General features: G+C 38.7%; 1 protein-coding gene across 3 annotated transcripts in view; it reads right to left on the reverse strand.

Annotated features, from left to right (window-relative positions):
- Positions 1-16,310, reverse strand: part of Dcun1d5 (defective in cullin neddylation 1 domain containing 5) — a 23,377-nt gene extending 7,067 nt beyond the window's left edge. The window contains exons 1-4 of one of the 3 annotated variants that reach the window (XM_050130247.1): positions 15,942-16,310; positions 14,243-14,334; positions 9,788-9,858; positions 9,362-9,453 (exon numbers count right to left, since the gene is read on the reverse strand). In XM_050130247.1, the coding sequence (XP_049986204.1) occupies positions 9,362-9,453; positions 9,788-9,858; positions 14,243-14,334; positions 15,942-16,027 (341 nt within the window). In that variant the 5' untranslated portion in view covers positions 16,028-16,310. Of the gene's footprint in view, positions 1-9,361; positions 9,454-9,787; positions 9,859-14,242; positions 15,919-15,941 lie in introns of those variants that run through there. The other 2 variants (XM_050130245.1, XM_050130246.1) reach the window with 2 other exon arrangements.
- Between the last annotated feature and the right edge of the window lie 531 nt (positions 16,311-16,841).

The following is a 16,841-nucleotide window of genomic DNA, read 5'->3' on the forward strand; positions in this document are numbered from 1 at the left end:
GATGCGTTTTGTTTTATCTTATTTTAGTTAACAGCAAAACAATTTTCTTTGGGGGGGGGGAGGGGCTGGAGGTATAGCTCAGTTGATCCAGTACTTGCCCAGCAATGCCCCAGGTTCAAGAAGACTAGAAAGAAGTAACCCGAGAAGGCAGAAGGCTCTAACGTGAACACTATTCCAATCAACTATCACCAAATATAGTGCTCCAACTCTGGCAACAGCAGCAGAGACTGAATTAGTGTCCTACCGTATCCATGTTCAGCAGAACAGTTAAGATAAGACAGATCCCTCAAATCCTACAGTGTCACAGAAGCTACACAAGAGTGCCAGCTTGTGCTCACTCGGGAGTAACAAGCAGCCAAGCTTCCTCTGTCTAGGGGTGCTGTCAAGTTTCCTTGATGACGAATTAAGGCCTTAACCATCACTCAGTAGTAACAAGGACACAACCCCAATGGGGTCAGTGACAATGTGTGGAATAATAACAACACTCGCCTACCAGTTCCTGACCAAGTGTCAGGATATGGGGTTGGGCCTAAACTCCTACTCCCGCTCAAGAATAATACAACACATCCCCCGTTGAGGGTAGAATGGTAGCTTTAATTTCTCCCTGCACCTACCAGTAAACAGGAGACCCTTACTGCTGGAATGGTGGCACAGTACACTAATTAAAAAACAGAAGGATTGAGTAAGATCTAGGGTCTCTGGCATAATATCCAGGTTGTCCAAGTTTCAACAGAAAGATTACTTACCACAAGGTAGATTTCAAACAAAATGTTTAGACATATCTCACATTTTAAAGCCGCTGTCATAAAAATGCTTCAAAGATTATCATGAACTTATTAAAACAAGCAACAGAAAACTGCAAAAAAAAAAAAAAAGGGAAGAAATCTACAAAAGAAAAGTGCAATGAAGAACAAAGTGGAAATGTTTGCACTACAAATTATGTCCTCACATTTCAATGACGTGTGTTCTAAACAGACCAATTACAAGATAAACAAAGTCTGGGATCATAAAGTAACAAAAACCATAATCAAACTAGATACACTGTTTTTGAACAAAGAAACTTCAAAATAGAAGTATGCTTAAAGCAAAAGACTGGGGGTGGGGGAGGATGAATACAAGCAAAGCACAATATATATTATAAAATATGAGACTCATTATCTTATGATTAATTTAAACATTTGATTTTAAGAATGACAACAGGGGGCTGAAGAGATGGCTCAGCGGTTAAGAGCACTGACTGCTCTTCCAGAGGACCCGGGTTCAATTCCCAGCACCCACATGGCAGCTCATAACTGTCTGAAAAAAATAAAAGATAAAATCATAAAAAATTAAAAAAAAAATTGACCTGTTCAGGACTCAGTTTACAAGTAAAATTACACAATAAGAATGACAACAGATTTTAAAACAACCTATCATAGGAAACAGTCAAAAGAAGGCACTAGTGACTGTATTTGCATCAACTAATGGGACCTCAGGCAAAAAAAATGATCAGAACAGAGAGGATAATTGTATAATGGCAAAAGGTCAACCCATCAAGACATCCGATATACATCAAACAAAGCTGTAAAATACACGAAGACAAACGACAGGGCTTTGAACTGTGTGTTAGCCATACAGTACCTAAAGGCCCAGGCAATCGAGTAACCAATCACTGAGTCTGTCATCAGTTCCTATCTAATGTGATACCTACTCTACCCAGGTCTTAAAGCAGGTCTTGTTATTAACATGCATGATAGGTAGCTCTCAGGGGACCAGGAATATGATACAGTTGTCCTCACAACAGAAGCCAAAGAGATGCCAGATGTATAAATCCTGATACAGTGATCCCTCTCATTTCTGGCCTTGGGTTATTTTCTGTAATTTATAAATGAATATGCCTTTTCAAAACAAACCCTTAAATTTAATAGAGTTCTTAACCATTTTCCAAGGAAATTACTTCTTTACACCTAGTCTGTCATACCACCATAAATGGGATCATTTTTTTTTTAAGTCTAACTTGGCCAAGTCTACTTCCTTAAAATATGTTTCATGTAAAAATAAGAAAAACCTATTCTGACTACTCATTAGAAATTAATCTCTCAGTAGCTAATGTCAAACAGCACAAAATTACTAAGTGAAACAGTAAGCAGTAGTAGAAGTTAAAAATACATTCAACCTCTACCATGGGAACATGTAAAAGAAACATGTCTCATACCACATATTACTATAATGATGTTTGGAAACTTGGGAGCCTTTAGGATCTCCACAATAACAGCTCAAGTGTTCACCAGGTACTCCACAGTTACTTATATTTTCTCCCTTCTCTGTCATGACTTAAATCAGGGTCTTATCTTTTACGGGCTTGTAACTTCAAAATGCTTTCCATATCTTTAGAATACAACCTATATTCTCACCCAAAAATGCAGACTCTTAAGTAAGACTTGTTATTCAATAAGGCAAAAAATTAAAACTAAACAAGGATTCCCAATATTCAAAGTTATTAATTTCCTTAACAAAGTTTAATTTAATAGCATAACATAGGGCCTGCGACAGGAGGGGAGTCCTACTTTCCTGGATAATATCATAGGAGACTCTAAAAGTATGTTATGTAAAGCATGACCACTAAATCTAAATCACAAGATAGGTGACATATTTAATTATAAAAAAACTGATTAAAGTTTCTGTCTAAAGGGAATTTAGTACAAAAGAACACATCAATTTAGTACAAAAAAGACACAATCATAGAACACACAATGACCAAACAGTAACTTTGGAGGCAAGAACCAATAGGAACACACCAACATTACTTACAGTGCCTTCAAACATTCTATATGGGTCAAAGCTCCATATAGGACAAGCATATAAATAAAATGTGTGTATGAGGCAAATCATAAAAATTTGGCAACAGTTAAAATTTTCTAAGCACACCATCATCAAAACTTAGTTAAAAGATTAGGGAATGAGGTTTTTCTGGTGGTGTTTGCCCATGTTGAAACCCATGTTGACTTTACTGTAGCCTTGGTTGTGAATACACAACCCACACACATTGCACTGTATGAATTAGTCATACAAAAGCCAGCAAATGCTACCTCAAATACCTTGGTTTAGGTTCCAAAAATACTCTGTTACAAACAACAGCTTCTTCATTGTACATGCAAAGTTTTCTCCCTTCTAGAAACTTGAATTATATTATAGAGAATTATATTAATTATATAATTAAATTATAGAGAAGCAATTTATTATTTTCCTGCCATCACTTTTCAGCATGTATAAAATTAGGATATCTTAGAACCTTCATCCAGCGACAGATGGAGAGAGAGATAGAGACCCATATCAGAGCACTGGACTGAGCCTTTCCCAAGGTCCAGTTGAAGAGCAGAAGGAGGGAGAATATGAGCAAGAAAGTCAGGACCACGAGGGGTTGGTCCACCCACTGAGACAATAGGGCTGATCAAATGGGAGCTCACCAAGGCTAGCTGGACTGGGACTGAACGAGCATGGGATCAAACTGGACCCTCTGAATGTGGCTGACAATTGGGGCAGACTGGGAAGCCAATGATAATGGCACTGGGATTTGTCTCTACTGCATGTACTGGCATTTTGGGATCCTATTCTATTTGGATGCTCACCTTCCTAAGCCTAGATGTAGTAGGGAAGAGGGCTTTGGACTTCCCACGGGGCAGGGTACCTTGCCCTCTCTCAGGAGTGGAGGGGAAGGGGGGAGCGTGTGGGAGGGAAGTGGGAGAAGGGGAAGAAGTGAAAATTTTGATTGGTATTATTTATTAAGTAATAAAAAATTTTAAAAAAAGAAAACAAAAACCTGGTCTTGTTGTTGTTGTTTGGTGGTTTGGTTTGGTTTGGTCTGGTTTTTTTGGAGACAGAATTTTTCTGTGTAGCCCTAGCTGTCCTGGAACTCAAATTCTTAGAGATCTGCCTGCCTCTCAAGTGCTGGGAATAAGAATATGCGCCACCATGAAAAAAAATTAGGATATCTTTATATTTTATATCGCTACATAATGTTTTGTTTTAAAAAAATGCTGTTTGAGTTACTGACTTAAATTTTGGTTTGGAATTAGGACATAATTTCTAATATTTTCCAAAATAGCCCTAAATCATTTTGTGCCATGGTATGCATCTTTTCTACTCTCAACACTGACAACTATAAATATTGCTCAATTCTGATTCTGAAAAGTCACAAAGATGGACTTCAATGGCAATGAGCAACTAATACTCAGCTATATTTTTTCAAAAAGATTGTGTATGGGTATTCTGCTTGCATGTATGTCTGTGCACCACATGCATGTAGTGCCTGTGGGCAAGAGGTGGGTATTGGATTCTTTGGAGCTGGAGTCATACAGAATTGTTAGCCACCACGGGGAGTGGGGTTGGGAGCAGAGATAAGTGCTGGGAATGGAATCCTAGGTCCTCTGCTAGGGCATCAACTGAGTCATTTCTTCAGCTCCTGACTTAATTTTTTATGTCAAGATAAATAAGCACATAGCTCTTATTAATATGTAAATTTCCTTCTGTCTTGCATAAGTGATAAAGCTATGTTTTAAAATAAATTCATTAATTTATTGCCAGCATGTTTGATTTGTATGCCTACTTTATATAACTATACAACATCTTGGGGTGACTACCTCTGGTTTCCACATCCACTTGCACTCTCACACACACAATTAAAAGTAAAACTTCCTAAAACATAGGAATAGCTTCACAGGACAGACACAAGATAAACTTTCACCTTGGTTTCCTTATTCCTTCGTGTGTATGTCGCATGTATGTGCAGTGCACTTAGGTACCGGTTATGTGCACATGTGAGTATAGGTGGAAGGCAATGTCCAATGTCTTCTCTGACCACTCTCCACCTTATTTACTGAGGCAAGGCTGTCTCTCACTAACCCAGAGCTCACTGATTTGGCTAGTCTAGCTAGCAGCTTACTTCAGGGATGCCCTGTTTCTGCTACCCCAGTTATGTGGGTTACATTATGATTCCTGCCCATGCTTTTGATCTGGGCACTGGAACACAAGCTCTGTTCATGCTTGTATTGCAAGTCCTTTATATCCCAACCATCTCCCAAGCCCCAGTTTCTTAACTTTCAAACAAGAACAATTTCAGAGAATAGTACTATCACATGAGAATATGTATGTTAAATTCTTGAACTGTGCACATTTCTGAGGCACATAGAAGTCAATTCACTCACCTCACCCACACTATACAGTTATGTCCAAACAAGTCCTAGCATCCATAATGGTCTAATGAAGATCTCGAGCAGAGGAAGAAATTAAAATCACCAAATGGGTTTCCCCTTATACATTTTTATGTATTTGGGTGTTTCATGTTCCAGTAGGCCTGTGCACATGTGTGCCAAGTTTTTGTAGAGGTCAGAGTTATAGACTGTTGTGAACCACCATGTGGGTATTGACAGCTGAATCCAGGTCTTCTGAAAGAACAGCCAGCTCTTAACTGCTGATTCACTTTTCCAGACCCTATTTATCTTTATTAAGATGAGAATGAAGCCAAAAGCTCCATATTTGTTATCAATATTATAAGCGTATACAAAGAATTAGCAAAAGCAGTAACTATATCCAGCAATTATCAATATGACAATTCCCACATAAACTCAGTAGTTCAGAATGTCAGTCATCTCAGAACTTTATATTCAGTTTAACAGTCCATCATGAATAGCAAGAGATTATGTTTCAAGTAACATCAAAGTAAAATCTTATAAAGTTTTGAGTTCATGGCACAATGTAAGATTCCCAGAGAACATAATGTTTTGAATGAATACACAATGGGCTTCAATTCAACAGAAGGATTTGGGCAAAATAGACTGCAAGAAAGTCTTTTAAACAAGAGGAATGTTCATTCATGCAGCAGATCTAAGTGAGGCTCTCTTCCTCATGTGTAAATCCCAGTGAGTATGCTGTGGCACGTAACATACAGCAGACCTTCTCTACAATACATTTACCAACTAGATAAATACTGTCTATGTCTCAAGGTATTGGAATGCGGAGGAAGGCATTTGAGCAAAGAAGAATGTTAATGGCAGCCAGTAGTTGGCCTCAACTGCAAATGAATGGGAGTCACGCACCACACTTAACACATCACTGCATCTACACCATGCTCAGCCTACAAAAAACAAGAAAATGATCCCCATTCCTCCCTTTCTTAAGCTTAAATCAGCAGGGCACAGTGGCACACACACCAGTAATCCCAGCATTTAAGAGGCAGAGGCAGGCAGATCTATGTGAACTCAAGGCCAGCCTAGTATACCAAGCAAGTTCCAGGATGGCCAGGGCTTTTATACAGAGAAACCCTGTCTTGAAAAACAGAAACAACAACAACAAAAGATAAGTCAAATAAGCCCTTTCCCTTTTAATCTTCAAAGTCCAAGTCTCAAAATGAAGCCCAGAAAAATGTGTAATGTGGCCTTTTCTGGAAGGAAATTTACCAGCATACTGCTACAATTGTTACTGTCACCATCATTACCACCGTTACCTTTATGGTTACCACCATAATGCTCTTCATTATAATGATCAAGTACAATCCCTTTGAAAGTTTGTAATCAGTTTTCTCCACCAGTGATATCTAACCTGTATGTCAACATCAAACTTTTAGCTAGCAGATGTGGGAAAAGTTCTCCACCCAGTTTAACATGCTAAAAGAAAAATTTAAAAGTATCCTTAGAACTATGATCTTTAGATTGAGAAAAAAATAAAAGGCCACCCACATCCCAACAATATGAGAAACTGTGTGGGTAAAGTATAGTACATCTTAAAAAGTACAAGGCTCAGCTTCCATCAATTTTCAAGACCCTAAAACACCATGAATACTCACTTAAACACAACTGCAAAACTCTTGTGTGATTCCTGAGCTCAAAATCTGATTGTTTTCCAATATCTTTAGATTCCCTCATGTTAGATAAAGTATCAAATAATGTAATACTATTATTTCACATAGCTGAAATTTTAAACTCACCCTTATGATTCTAAAAATCAGATTACTTTTTTCAAACTCCAAGAAATATTAAAGCCTACATTCAACTATTTTTAAGTCTGTGCTTGATAAATTATTTCATTTAAATGGAAAGTCTTCTATAGAACATCTAAAAGGACAGTATCAAGCCAAATGTTTGGAACAAAAAGTATCCAAGAATCATTACACAATATAGATAATTGATTGTGATTATTTCAGTTCAATATTCTTGACCTGCATATATGTTGTAACTACCGGATTGTTCTTTAGTGGCATTCTACTCAAGATTCCTATGAATTCAAAAGTAAGTTGACACAATTCAATTGACAATTATCTTGATCTGAAGACCACGAAAATCTTAAGTAAAATTCTAAGACAATATCATCTCCTCACAAGAAATATGATGTGGGAGTCCCCTCTGTGTGCTGTAATTACCATTAATGAATAAAGAAATTGCCTTGGCCTGTTGATAGGGCAGAACTTAGGTAGGCAGAGAGGACTGGACTGGGAGAAAGAAGGGCGGAGTCAGAGAGACACCATGGAGCCACCGGAGTCAGATATGCCAAATCTTTGCCGGTAAGCCACTGCCACGTGGTGATATACAGATTAATAGAAATAGGTTAAATTAATATAAGAGTTAGCCAGTAAGAAGCTAGGGCTAATGGGTCAAGCAGTGTTTTAAATTAATATAGTTTCTGTGTGGTTACTTGAGGGAATGAGATAGTCAAGATGGAGGAAGGACAGAGATGAGAGCGAGGAAAGATATCTTGATTGAGGGAGCCCTTATGGGGCTAGTAAGAAACCTGGCTCTAGATAAAATTCCAGGAATCCACAAGGATGACCCCAGCTAAGACCCTAAGCAACAGACAAGAGGGAGCTCGATCTTGACTTGCCCTGTAGTCAGACTGATAAATAACTTATATATCACCATAGAATCTTCATCCAGCAACTGAAAAGAGGTTTTTACCCAAGGAATGAATATGTGTGTGTATATATCTATGTTCTATGTATCTATCTTCCTACATAGTATATACTGAACAGTCACACTCCCACCTACCCTTCTCTTTCCAACAAATCTATTACAGTTACACAAAGATAGAACATATTCCTGAGTACACATGTCCATGGACACACACTGACACACACATATGTTAACGTTATGTTTAAAACACACATGAAAAAGACATTTTAAAAAATAGTTAAAAACAGAAGATAACAAGATATCGAAAATTCAAATCCATAATTGTGACTGCCTTGTAAGCAAAGAGACATCCTTTCTTAAGAACAAGCCAGGTGGAAAAAAAAAAAAGGAACAAGCCAGGTGGAGGTGGTGCACGCCTTTAATTCCAGCACTAGGGCCTTTAATCCCAGCACTAGGGAGGCAGAGACAGGCAGACCTTTGTGAGTTCAAGGCCAACCTGCAACCTGGACTATAAGAGCTAGTTCCAGGAGAGACTCCAAAGCTACAGAGAAACCCTGTCTTGAGGGAAAAAAAAAGAACTGAGGGACAGCTAAATAAGAATTAAGAATAGTTTACATAGACTAAGAAAACCATAGACAACAAAGAAAACTCTAGGCCTAATAACACAGCGTCTGCCTGGAAATTTTAAGTGTAGTTAGGGATATGGCTCTGTGGTAGAGCACTGGGTTAGCATGTATAAAGTCCGAGGTTCAATCCCAAGTGATGGAAAACAATAAAGTAACACTTTAAATAAACAATAAAGTAACACTTTAAAATATGAAAATATTTTAGAATGTTGAATAACATTCTGATGGAACATTATGATTAAGATATAATAGAAAATTACCGCAAAATCCCTAATTGAATTGAAATTAAACATTCTACTCTAGAAAGGCAGAATGAGTTATCTGAATAATGAAGTAATTCTGAAACTTATGAAACTATTTCAGCATGACATCTCCATCCGAACATACATAACTACAAATGTCTCAAGACTACACAAGAGCCAAAAACCATTTCTACTTTGATCCTGTGAGAGGTAACAGGAGGAAGCAGTGCACCAAAGCACCGTGTGACTTTCTAAACTTATACAAAAGGGAGTGAGGAGGCCCTAGGGTTTAGGATTGTCCAGTGATGAAATTCTTAGAGTGGAGTGTGTATAGAGCGGGGAAAACTTTTGTTAAACCCTATGAGCACCTAACTCACTGACTGTTTCTAATAAACTCAACATGTCTCAATTAGCCTGAGTGTTTTCTTAAGTGTATGAAACTTACTCATGGGTCAGAACAATATAATTTTGCTAGTCCCTAACCTGATTTTTACAAATCAAACCAATTTGACTACTTTAAAGCAAAATCTTATTCCTGAAAAAGATGAAGCACAAAATATCAAAGAGATCTTTAAATAGGCCACCAAATTTGCTTTTCAGAAAATATTCTTACTGTAATGAGGTCATTCCCTTTAACCATTCTTCCTTGGTAAAAAATCCCATGCTTTCAGCCTCCAACTTCCACGCTAAAACTAACATAATAATCTGTAAAGAAGAGAACATAAAGGACAGGGAGAAGTCAGAGATGATCATGGCCGCACTCCTCATGGAGAACATTCTTAAACAAACATTTCCAGTCGTCCACTACAAGACACTACAGCTTCTGATTGTCAACTACCAAGCAGCTGAAAAGTGCCAGTATTGAGGCAGGAATGCTCACTCTCACTCAATTTAGCGTGATTTAAAAAACCCTAGTGTGAATTTACAGTAGTAATCATGAAGAAAAAATATCTTCCATATATTAAAGCTTCAATTTTTAGAAATTTATGAAAACATTATAATCCATTTATATTTCATTTTACTTAGAAATAAAACATACATTTTCAGGTTCAACACCAATGTCTTCACAAAATTTTTCCATTCCTTCTGGCCCTACAACTTCATCAGGACCTTCAAAGACAAAAATAATTCATACACTTTATTACTTTATTATGTACATGACTTAAACTATTACACTAAAGACATCTGTAAAAATATCTTAATACTTTTTATATAAATAAGTGAATTTAAATTTTACCATAGCTCTGAAAAGCATACTTAGAAATTTTATTCCTTAAATATAGTACAATATGAATTAAGGACTTTTTTCCTTCTCTTATTTTAGGTCTCACTGTGTAGCCCAGGCTGGTCTGACATTCACAGAAATTCACCTGCTTCTCCCTTTGAATGATGGGATTAAAGGTGTGAGCTATCAGGCCCAGTGAGTTAAGGACATTATTTAAAGGAGTAGTAAAGAAAAATTCCACTAGTATAAATCAGTAGTTCACAAAAAGAACAAACCAAGCCAACATGGTCTCACTCATTAAAAAAAAAAATCTAAGAATTTATTCTGAATAAAATTTTTGACAATGTAAGGCTATAAAGCATATGGAGTTTGAATTATCTTTCTTGTTTCTCATTTTAAACTAGAGTACTTAAAAAAATCAATGCAATTCTTGAATTTTTTTATTATAAGATTCCCAAAATAGAGGAACTGTATCACTGCTAATTCTTCTGCGCCTAGAAATGACCTAAAACAGATGTTATGATTTGAAATATGACAAATTTTCACTACAAAAATGTCTTGAATCAATGTTATATTATCCAAAAGCGTTTATTTTCCTTATTATATACATAACAAAGACCCTTGTAAATAAAAACACCAGACACTAGCATGAGCCCACTGACGTCTACACACCTGAATGAACTTGGTTGGAAAGCCACTGAAAGACGCACACTGGATTTTATACTTTCAATATTGAGTGGATGGATTTTTATGCATGGATAAAATGAAAATCCATGACATGAGTTAGAACTAGAAAAACAATTAGCTTTGTTTATATCCTCTATCAGTAACTCATTCTTCCTCATCTCCTAAGTTCAACCTTTCTCACTCTTTTCTACATGTCTCTATCTCTACATGTACATTTGTTTACAAATATACATATTTTCTAGATTCTGAAAATGAGAGAGCTCATGCAGGTTTGTTCTTGAGACTGTGTCCTCCTTGTACATTTTAATTTTCCTTTCTTCAACAACCAGAAAATACTCCAGCTTTAGCTAGTCAAGGTGAAGAGTTTATAATCCCAGCACTTAGAAAGTAGAAGCATGAAGATTAAGTGTTCAAGGCTAGTCTAGGCTACATAGGACCCTGGATCAAAACAAAACCCTTCAAACATAAGCCAAAGACTGAATGAATTTTAGAAGGTACGTTTCATAGTACTATAATTAGGTTACAGATACAACACAAAAGCCAGTGCCTTATGATTTTTCTTAATAAAAAAATATAGCCTTCTACTATGTGATCAATAAGGTTATGGTGGGTTAGAGAGATGGATGGCTCAGCAAGTAAGAGCACTGCTTGCTCTTCCAGAGGTCCTGAGTTCAATTCCCAGCAACCACATGGTGGCTCACAACCATCCATAAAGAGATATGGTGCCCTCTTCTGGCTTGTAGGCATAACATGCAGGCAGAACAAAGTATACATAATAAATAAATAAATCTTAAAAAAAAGGTTATGTTAACACACAATTAGAAATCAAAGTAGTTTCTATATGAAACATACATATGATCTTAGGTAGACAAGATCTGTATGTGTTAAGTATTATGTGACTTCCCAAAGCAATGGAAATAACAGACCTAAGTGTAAAGCAAAGCCTATACCAAAGTTCACCGCCTGACTGAATGTCAATAATACTTTTAAACTATAGCCTTCTAATAAAACTACAACTGGGTAAGATGTGTGTAAGTGAATTCAATTAATTCTTTCAGGTTCTTTGATTTTCACTCAATTCAAGCAGTCATGCAAATGATTTAGCTCACTGTATATTGCATTTAAACTATATAATTCTATCTTATTTTTTAATTCTTTGTGACAGATTAAAAATGCTCTTTTTTCCCCACAATCAGCTTTCTATTTACTAAATGGCATATCCATGAATTCAACAAATAGCTAAGTAAAAAGATCTCGAGATAGTCTAAAGCTGTTAGCAGTAATACTACCTAACATACTGAGTTCTGACATGTATCAGGTACTGTGCTAAGACTCTGCATGTCATCCACTCTTGAGTGGGCCTAGCTTTTGTCTCTACCATGAAGGATATCCCCATTTGGTAAGAAAGAACAGGTACTGTTCACCAGCAAATGACTGATCTGCCAAAATAGTTTCTGTGGACACTATCTGAAATTCTAGTACTTCCACATAATACTTGTATGAGTCTTCACAAGTTGTAATTTCCATGCCTATAAACTTACTGTTTACTATGGTCTTCCTCATGAGAAGCTACATTTGATGGCAGAGATCACGTCCTGATTTTTTCATTATTATATCACAAGTACACAAGTACTATCACAGTGTTGAACTCACAGAAAATGTTGAATAAATATTCATCGGATGACTTGTGGAATGACAGAAGATACCTCAAGTATACTTTATTAACTTTTTTTCACTAGAAGTAAAAATTAGTTGCCATTTGTATAACTTCGTCTTGAGGGTCAGTCAACTATAGTTTGAATCCTGGTTCTTGGACTGAATCATCATTGGCAAGTAAGTCAATCTAAGCCTCAGTTTTCATTTATAAAATAAGGATAAAATCGCTAACTTGACAGATGGTTATAAGGAAAACAATATATTTATCACAATCCCTAGAACAATGATAGCAATTATATGTTGGCTAATAAATATGTCAGAGTAGGAAACAAATACTTGATTAAAATCTTAGAATACCGAGGTTAAGTTTCAATAAGAGCTAAAAGCTGGCATTCAAAAAGAAAAAAGATACATACACACTAATTAATCTTTATGGTATCTAGTAACCTTGTAAGTGAAGTAAGACGAAGAGAACCTTTTAATTCTATATAATGTATATGTGAAACTGGCATTTTAAATAATGGGTCAACATTTTAAATAGAGGTCAGTTAAAAAAAAAATGAATTCTCTACATTTAAATTGGGTTAGTGGTTGTCTTGGGATACCAGTAATAGCATTTATTTCCCCTGATCTAGAAAGATTCTATCCTGCTATCAAATAATTTTAAATTATACAATTAGGATCACTTTGCTGATCCCAATAGCAAAGATGCTGCCCCCTTTTCAGACTAGTCTAGCTTTCCATACAGTAACTCTGTAAATCAAGCAGCTATACTTTAACATGGCTAGTACAAATAGAAGGCAATAACTAGTAAGCATCTTGACTTTAAGCAAATACTTTTGAGAATAATGACAGAAAAAGAAATAAAAGCAGAAAAGTAGCTAACAGACAGGAACGAGAAAAAGTAACATTAATATCAGGGAAAAAGTGTCATATATGCTCTGAAGAAATTAACAACAAGTAGGAAACAAGTTTTTTGTTTGTTTCTTTGTTTCCAAAACAGGGTTTTTCTGTGTAATAGCCTTGGCTATCCTGGAACTCTCTTTGTAGACCAGGCTGGCCTCCAACTCACAGAGATCCACCTGCCTTTGAGTGCTGAGATAAAAGGCTTGTGCTACCACACCCAGCAAGGGAAGCAAGTATTCTTGTTCATGGGTTTGCCTCACTGTGGACCTAGATCTTCCCATCAACCACTTGTCAAACCCAGGTCAGGTTAGTCTGCTCCTCCAAATAGGTTCTCCTGATGCTCTCAAGGTTGGGTTTTGTATCTTGTCAATTATCATGTATCTTCACGATCTACTCCTTAACATATTGTAGTACTATCATTCTGTTTTCTTATTGTATTTGCTGTAAAATTAAAATTAAAGAGTAAATGTGTTATACATTATTTCAGACGTTTAAATTATTTGTCACACCACCCCAAAAGCTTCAGAAAAAATAGAGAATGGTGAACAGAGAAATATTTCGCATACCGTTTCCTAGAAAGCGAATAGAAATGCTTTTGGAAGATGGTGTGGTGGTGCATGCCTTTCACCCCAACACAGCAAGGGGATCGCTGAGTTTGAAGGCAGCCTGGACAACTGAGTCAGTTCCAGATAGTCAGGGTTACAGGAAACTCTGTCTCAAAAATCAAACAAATTAAAATGTTTTGCCTACTTCTTTCCCTGAACATTTTATGAATGCATTCAATGTGATTGTTTCTATTTATACACAAACAGCAAATAAGTTCTTACAGAATACAGATGTAAAGAAATACTAGTCTTGGAACGGCATCAAATTCTTCAATTTATAACCCTTTAGGCTTGACCCTAATCCCAGCACACAGTACTAAAATCTAATAACAGGCCTGCACTAAATAATGTTTAAAGAATAAAACACAGATTTTAAATGCATATGACTGGTATCTTGATCCATGGATTTCATTACCTGCATACTCATAAAACCAAGCCAGGCACTTCTTTCTTGAAAAATCTTCCTCTCCACTGATTATTCTAGCAGGAGGCTGGGATCTGCAATAGCTTAGAAAACACAAAGATGTCTAGAACCTACTAAGACTCAAATGTTAGTGAAAAAACTAAGTTCAACAATTGCTTCCATGCAAATAAAACAAAGTAGTTTTTAAGTTAACATCATGGGGGAAGAAGTTAGGCATTAGCAATATGGACCTGTATTCTATGCATAAGAGTCGCTGATCAATGAAAACCCCAATGCTACTTTGCTTGCTACCAAATTCCAAGAGCAGTAATTAAAATTATTTCCCTATTTCAAGATTATAAAGAAGTGCAGCTAAGTCTCAGCCCAAGACTAGAAAGAAAGTATAAATATCTCTCTTTCTGTCCCTGTACTGAGGGCTTTACTCACACTGCTGAGTTTGCTTTCCACCACTAAGCTATATACCTGATTGAATGCCAAAAATTCTGAGATTCTACTACTGATTTATAGGCTGAAACACCTCAAATCTAATGACATTGCCCTTCAGCTGTTTTAACTGGCTTAAATATGTTAGGTTTGATTCCCAAAAGCAGCTAATAAAGGTCAAGCAGAATGATAACTATCAAAGAAAACTGTGTATCACATTAATCACCCAACTATTACTTAGGTTCTTTCGCTAAAACACACCAAGAAAAAAACAAAAAACAAAACAAATGACTACAAAACATGCGGATTAAACAAGCCACCTTTCTCCTATTTTAAGCAGTGTGTTTCTCACTGCATCTCTCCTTAAAGAGGTATTTGTTTTATTTAGTGCTGGCTCTCGTTTAAATGTTGTCATTTTAAGTTGTCATTTTAAGTGGCAACCATTAACACAAAGACAGTCCAAAGAATAAGTTGGGAGCTGAACTGCAATGACTTTCCGCAGCAGGAATGCTTCTGCCATGCCACAAGGGGAGCAAAGGCTCTGAATACAGTTCTGCTTTGTTTTCTTTTTCCCTAAGAGAACACAGAGCACAGTAGCTTACAAATGACTAAAACCGACTGACAGCTAACTGCGTCTGAAGGCTAAAAAAGAAAAAGCTCGCCAAGCCTTTCCAACCCTGTGTAAGGGGTGTACGGGTGGGGTGGAGGCATGCTGCCTTCCAAAGCTGAGGCTCTAGGGATTTCAAAGGCCTCCTCCTGCTGAGGTGGTCCAGGTTAGGCCAATTGAAATGCTAACTCAGCAGACCAATTATAGCGCAGGCTTCCTTTCAACCATTCCCAAGGCAGCTGTCAAAATTCTTCATGCTCCGCTCTTTTCTTCACACTCTGACATTAACAATGTGTGGGCCAAGCCAATTCTTCTTGATACAGTGAACCTCAGGGACGCTGTGAATCTCAGCAGCTCTGCACTCCGCGTTTGGTGGACAGGAGGAAGGTAGAAGGCAGGGGGAAAGAGCACGGCTGACGTTGTCTGTTTCCTACCCTCTGGGCACGCAGACAACAATGTGGGACAAACCCCACAGCTCATCCAAGTACGCCAGAGCACACGCACAGGCCAACACGAGGTTTGGTCCCGCGCGGAGCGGAGACTCGGGGCTCCGACCCACCGTCCCGCCGAGGAGAGGGCTCGCCCCCTCGCCACAGCAGGCGCCCGGCCGCCCGTCCCGCACCGGAGGAAGGAGATCCTGCGGGGTGGGGCACGCGGTACCTGGAGATTTTACACTTTTTGAGGCCTGCGTCTTCCGCGACCGCCGCTGCCACTCCGGGGGCTTTTCTTTTCTTCTTCACTGGCATCTTCCGCCTTCCCCGGCAAGGTGGACAGGGCGGCCGGGGAGGGGGGTCGCGCTCCGCCGCAGCTCCGGCTCCCGCCTGCCAGGGACCGCAGCGGAGGCCCGAGGCGCGACCCCGCGGCGGCCCGGACCTGGGTCTCCTCCTTGGGGCCGGCCCGGCACAGCGCAGCGCTTCGCCCGGCGGTACCGCGGCTCGGGCGCTCCAGGGGCAGGCAACGCCGACAGCGCGGCACCTCCAGCAGTCTGGAAGAGCAGGCGGCTCAGTCTGACCCGGAAGCGGATGGCTGTGGACAGGAAGTGACGCAGCAAGGAGCCTCGCGGGGCGGAGCGGGGCGGGGCGGCGCGGGGCGGGCTCCTGTGGTGTGGGACCGCGCTTTCCTCTGTGTTTGCAGGATTTTCCGCAGGTGGAACTCGGTTGTCCTCAGTTTCTCGGGCGGCTGCCCAGCGGGAAATCATCTTTAAAGTCGTGAGCGGGCGGGGCGAAGGAATCTGGTGAGGAAGCACGCGCGAGCGAAGACCGCTCCTGACGCGCAGCGTCTCCAGCCCCTCGGTGTTCACGGTGGGCCTGACTTCAGCTTCCCACGCCCCAGACTCACACTTTTCGTCCTCCAGAGGCGAAGCAACGCCTCCATGTTTTACTTTTGAGAATTCGCCTCTTGGACAAGAGTTTTGGAAAACTGACTTACTAAAACCGTTTCAGGGAACGGTCTTAATGGGTTGCCCCCAAGATACTGCAATCATGTAACTTCTAAATGAAAATACTGTTTATAAGAAGGGTTATGCTATGTAAAGATTAACTTCTAGAAGATTCTTAGTGA

Source organism: Alexandromys fortis, unplaced genomic scaffold, assembly GCF_014885135.2.
Source record: "Alexandromys fortis isolate MF-2015 unplaced genomic scaffold, M_Fortis_MF-2015_v1.1 scaffold_311, whole genome shotgun sequence".
NCBI lineage: Eukaryota > Metazoa > Chordata > Mammalia > Rodentia > Cricetidae > Alexandromys > Alexandromys fortis.